The 5,458-nt window shown below is 35.5% G+C and overlaps 1 protein-coding gene across 10 annotated transcripts; it reads right to left on the minus strand.

Moving 5' to 3' along the window:
* Nucleotides 577-4,008, minus strand: LOC107626749 (calmodulin-like). 10 transcript variants are annotated; one of them, XM_021115342.1, is made up of 9 exons: nucleotides 3,697-4,007; nucleotides 3,234-3,289; nucleotides 2,740-2,808; nucleotides 2,486-2,643; nucleotides 2,249-2,414; nucleotides 1,658-1,747; nucleotides 1,456-1,469; nucleotides 1,204-1,344; nucleotides 577-948 (listed from the first exon to the last, which is right to left on the minus strand). In XM_021115342.1, the coding sequence occupies exons 1-6, from the start codon at nucleotides 3,732-3,734 to the stop codon at nucleotides 1,728-1,730; spliced, it is 507 nt and encodes a 168-aa protein (XP_020971001.1). In that variant the 5' UTR covers nucleotides 3,735-4,007; the 3' UTR covers nucleotides 577-948; nucleotides 1,204-1,344; nucleotides 1,456-1,469; nucleotides 1,658-1,727. The 10 variants fall into 10 exon arrangements, with proteins under 10 accessions (XP_020971001.1, XP_020970998.1, XP_020970999.1 ...); XM_021115339.1 differs by having other exon boundaries at nucleotides 1,456-1,478; XM_021115340.1 differs by lacking the exon at nucleotides 1,456-1,469.

A 5,458-nucleotide genomic window follows, 5' to 3' on the forward strand; every position in this document is an offset into this window, starting at 1 on the left:
TGACAGTTTTTTCTCTTATTTGTGGAGGTTTATAACCCCCACCAAATGATTTGTGGAGGTTTCTAAAACCCCCAAAATTTGAGGTGCCACGAGGTCTTTTGTGAGGGTTTTTAAAAACCTCCACAATCTATTTAGTGGAGGTTTTGTGTGTGTGTTTAGTGGGGGTTTAATATTGGATTTTTGTGGCGATTTTAAATCACTTTTGTGGCAGTTTAAAACCCCCACAAATTGATTTTTTAATTAAAAAAATTAACTATTTTGTGAGATTTTCAAACCCCCACAAATTCTGTAATTATTTATTTATTTTTAATTTCACATCATTCATTAATCTCATCTCATTTACATACTAGCAAATTAAAAATTTATTTTTTAATATCAAAATTTAAAAACTAAATCTTTTATAACAATTTCTCAATATAAGACATAACTCTATATATCAAAAAAATTCTCAATGTCAAGAGTTCCAAACATAATTGCATATGGTATTGTTCTACACAACTATTACTGTTTTTCTTTAAAAGTAAAATAAAACAACAATTTTAATATCATCTAATTATATAAAAGTCTCTAGTAATCTCTAAAACAATACACTTCTTACTATATCAAATACAAATGCTTAAATATCATTAATATTAAGTTATCCTTCTAGTATAGTGACATCAATCAGAGTCAATTACCAATTGCTCTACAAGTAGTTATGATACTAAACTAAAAAAATGTATAAATGTCAATGGTGGCACTAACCATGGAATGAGTCCAGAGCTAGCTAATAGCAACAACGGCAGCAATTTTGAGCTGAGACTTCATTTATTCCAACAAATACACTACAAGGAGAGTCCAACAGTGTTTTAGCATAATGTGTAAAGGAGTTTCTAACTCTTTCCGAGGCTTTTCCTTCTTGGTTTTTAGTGCATCTCTTACAGTTAACTGCAAATCCCTTGCTTTACTCTGCAACATAAAAACAACTAATATTATATTTGTGGTTATTTGATATAGCATTTACACCATTAGGTTCTTGTAAAAATATAGACTTTCATGTGAGATTATTCGTATCACGATGTAGTACAGATTTTAGTTCCATAAGCAGTTCCATAAAGTATAAACAAATAAAACAATATTCAGCAACTTATTAGTATGTGGAATTTATCAACCAATACTTCTACTTGAGAAGAAAAACGAAAACGGAAGCAAAGGTCATATTACCATTTCATTGTTGGGAGTTCTTCCTTCAAAAGACAGGGATCATTCAAGACATCATGACTGCTCTTAATCTTTTACTTCACCAATGCCAATTCCTTTTCTTCTTCTTCAGCTTCATCCCCAAACGAAAGCAAGTTCAATTTTCTGCATTATGAAATTATTCAAATCAAGCAACAATTGACTCAGATACTTGCCAACACAAACCAATGCATTGGGTTCTACAAAATCGGCTCTTAGGTATGAGACAGGACTTACTTCACACCCTTTGTCTTCAAACCCTTAAAAAAAAGATAAAATTTTAGTTGTGATAAAATTTTTGGCAGATAATTTTAGTTGTGCAACAATATTCTTCACCCAAATCTCTAGTAAAACTTTGCTTATAAACTGTTATGAACACAAAATAAGCTAATCCAAACACAGGCATAATATCAAACCAACTAGCAATGACAAATCTTACCAATCAAACTTTTAATTATAGCATTGTAATATAATCAGCTGCAATGTGTAAAGGAGTTGTTCCACCAGCACTAATATTTACTTTCGCCACCTGCATGCAATAAAATTCAAATATTAGGATACAGAAAAAGAAAAAGAAAAAAAATTGGTTCGAAGGATCGAGTCTCATAAACAGTGCCTCCGTTCTGAGGGATTCAATGTCTGAGACTGGTGAAAAAGAAAAAAGATCACATTACTATAATAACTGAGTTGATTTTCTGTGGTCAATAAAGATTTTGGATCAGTTTATTTTTTAAGCAAACTACATCAGAATGATAGTTGTAACTTAAAAACCAAAAGACTTGGGGAAATTGACTTCTACATGCACTTCATAATTGATCAACTATTTACGTTATGAATTAGGATGTTCTACCTTCTTGGCCTTGTATATGCAGGAGAAGGAGGCCAGAATAATTAATAGCTGCTTTACAGTACTTTTCTAGATTCTGTTTAAGGTGAAATTTTGGATTTGGACACTTATTTAGGACCTGTGGTAGTGCTTTAATTTGGAATTTGCTGTAAGTTCATGAAGTGTGTAAAATAATGATCTTGCCTTGCTGACTTGCTCTATAAAAGCTAAACTTGAACCATTCTATGGAGAGCCTCGTTTTTGTTAAACTTGCTTCCCTGTGTCCCTGTTGATCCTTCTTGACGAGGAGCAAATAGTTATTTATAAAATTTAAATAGAATTCTTCTTTTAGCTCCTCAGCCAAATTTTCCTGCCATATCCATCCAACATTAAGTAACCAATTTTAGTTTCCAAATTCCAAGACAGATTAGGCATGTTTACCTTCATTTTTGTAGCCATGATATTGATGAACTCTTCAAAACCTATGCTCCCACTCCCGTCAATATCAACTTCACTAATCATATGTTGGATTTCTTCTTTTGTTGGATTACCTTCCAATGATTTAATAATGGTTGCCAATTCATCCACGCTAATAAATCCTATATACATACACTTTCATTCAAATCAGTTTAAAAAACAAACGAAACTCTTTAATCCAAGAAAGAGTTTGGGATAAAAAAGAAAAATATACACACCGTCATGGTCCTTGTCAATGAAGCTAAAAGCTTCTCGGAATTCAGCAACTTGATCTTCTGTCAATGCATCTGGCGACATGAAATTAAATTGCTGTTTGGAAATGGAATAATAAATGAAAACACAAACACGATATATAATGAGAAATGTGTTGTTCATTGTGTTTATATAAAATGGCACAAGAAGATTCAATAAATTACTACAAACATTTAGCTGAAGTAAAAATAAAGGACTTGCCATTGCTGAAACAAAATGATTCTTCAGCCTGGCTTAAAATCTGCAAGCATCGAAATGGAAGGCCCAACTTTCAAGGAGGCTCACCAAAAAAGCATACAATATTGAAGCACATTATATTTTTTTCTTTCTTCTGTAGTGTTGATTATTATAGTGATTGATATATAAAATGTTTTGCAATTGATGAGTATGAGCAGGATTAGAAAGAAAAGTAGTACATAGCTATTTCTGAACAGAAATACATTATGAAATGAAAGCTTACTGCCTCCAAATTCCAGCACCAATGCAAAAACATCCACAGTTGTCTTGGGGAAAAACCTAAGCATCATGTGATAATTTTCTTCATTCAGCAGAGGAGGTGCAGTTTATGTGATCATAGAAATAGCCAATTTGAGATTTAACAAACACCTCATGCAACATAGCTATTTCTAAATAAAATCAATTTATCAGGATTTCAAATGTATCAAAATAAAAGAGTGTCACAAAATAAAATTTCAAAAATTAGCAAATTAATTTATCAGGATTTCAATTAAGAGAATAAACAATTCATCAAACACTTGGAGTGCTTGAGAATTTGAAATAATATTATCCATTAAGAGATAATAAAACTCATGGAATGTTATATCACATAACAAAGCATTCAGAATCTGCGAATGAAAAACAAAAAACAAGGAAAAAGAGAAGGAGAACCATCAAATTGAGAATGAGTGGAAAGAAGAGCGTACAGAAGGGATAGAATGCCGATGGAGAACACGAGCGTCATTGACCGAAGAGGCACTTTCTCTTGATCTCAAATGCTTGTTGCGATTAGATCTGTAAACGCGCTGATGAAGGAGGAGCCTTGGCTCGATCTCAGTAGCTTTATGGTAGAAGCAGAAAAGAGATGAACTCTAGTGGCAGCGATGGCGGCAATAGCGGCGGAGGCGGCGGCGGAGGCGGCGGTGGAGATGGCGGTAGAGATGCCTATAGCGAGCTTAGGGTTTCTCTGAGCTCTCACTCTTCCGTTCCCTCTCTTCAGTGTTTTATTGGATTTTTAAGGAGTTTTAATTATGTGGTAATTATAACAGTGGAGTTTATTGTTAATCTGTGGAGGTTTATTAAAATGTCACATATAAAATATACTGTGGAGGTTTTCAAAACTCCCCTTAAAAAATACCCACAAATATGTTAAAGTCTTGTAGTGATGCCTCCCTTCTTGGGGACAACTTGGACAGGGCTCACCCAGGGGCTATCAGAAATAGGATAAATAATTCCAGCCTCTAGTAATTTAGTGACCTCTTTCTGCACCACCTCCTTCATGGCTGGATTTAGCCGCCTTTGTGGTTGAACCACTGGTTTGGCATTATCCTCCAATAGGATTTTGTGCATGCATCTTGCTGGGCTAATGCCCTTAAGATCACTTATGGACCACCCAAGAGCTGTCTTGTGTGTCCTTAGCACTTGAATCAGTGCTTCCTCTTCCTGTTGATTTAAAGCAGAGCTTATGATCACTGGAAAAGTGTCACCCTCTCCCAGAAATGCATACTTCAGGGATGGTGGTAGTGGTTTGAGCTCAGGTTTGGGAGGCTTATCCTCTTCTTGAGGAATTTTCAAAAATTCTTTTGTTTCCTCTGGTTCTTCCTGATCTGGCTGAACATCCTTGAAGATGTCCTCTAGCTCAAATTCTAGACTTTCAGTCATATTGATCTCTTCCACCAAAGAGTCAATGATGTCAGCGCCCATGCAGTCATTTGGTGTGTCTGGATGCTGCATAGCTTTTACAGCATTCAACTTGAACTCATCCTCATTGACTCTCAGGGTTACTTCCCCTTTTTGTACGTCAATAAGAGTTCGTCCAGTTGCTAGGAAAGGTCTTCCTAGAATGAGAGTTGCACTCTTGTGCTCCTCTATTTCCAGTACTACAAAGTCAGTTGGAAAGGCGAATGGCCCAACCTTGACAATCATGTCCTCAATTATGCCTGATGGATATTTAATGGAGCCATCAGCAAGTTGGAGACATATCCGGGTTGGTTTGACTTCTTCAGTCAACCCAAGCTTTCTGATAGTGGATGCAGGTATTAGATTGATGCTTGCTCCAAGATCACATAGGGCTGTCTTGGTGCAAGCACCTTCTAATGTGCATGGTATCATAAAGCTTCCTGGATCTTGAAGCTTTTCTGGTAAGCTTTTTAGAATGACTGCACTGCATTCTCAGGGATGTCTTGGTGCAAGCACCTTCTAATGTGCATGGTATCATAAAGCTTCCTGGATCTTGAAGCTTTTCTGGTAAGCTTTTCAGAATGACTGCACTGCATTCTTCAGTGAGAAACACTTTTTCAGTTTCTCTCCAATCCTTCTTATGACTTAAGATCTCTTTCATGAACTTAGCATAAGAAGGTATTTGCTCAAGTGCCTCTGCAAACGGAATCTTTATTTCAAGAGTCCTTAGATAGTCTGCAAAGCGGGCAAATTGCTTATCCTGTTCTGCTTGGCGGAGTTTCTGAGGAT

The sequence above is a fragment of the Arachis ipaensis genome, chromosome B02 (assembly GCF_000816755.2).
Source record: "Arachis ipaensis cultivar K30076 chromosome B02, Araip1.1, whole genome shotgun sequence".
Taxonomy (NCBI): Eukaryota; Viridiplantae; Streptophyta; class Magnoliopsida; order Fabales; family Fabaceae; genus Arachis; species Arachis ipaensis.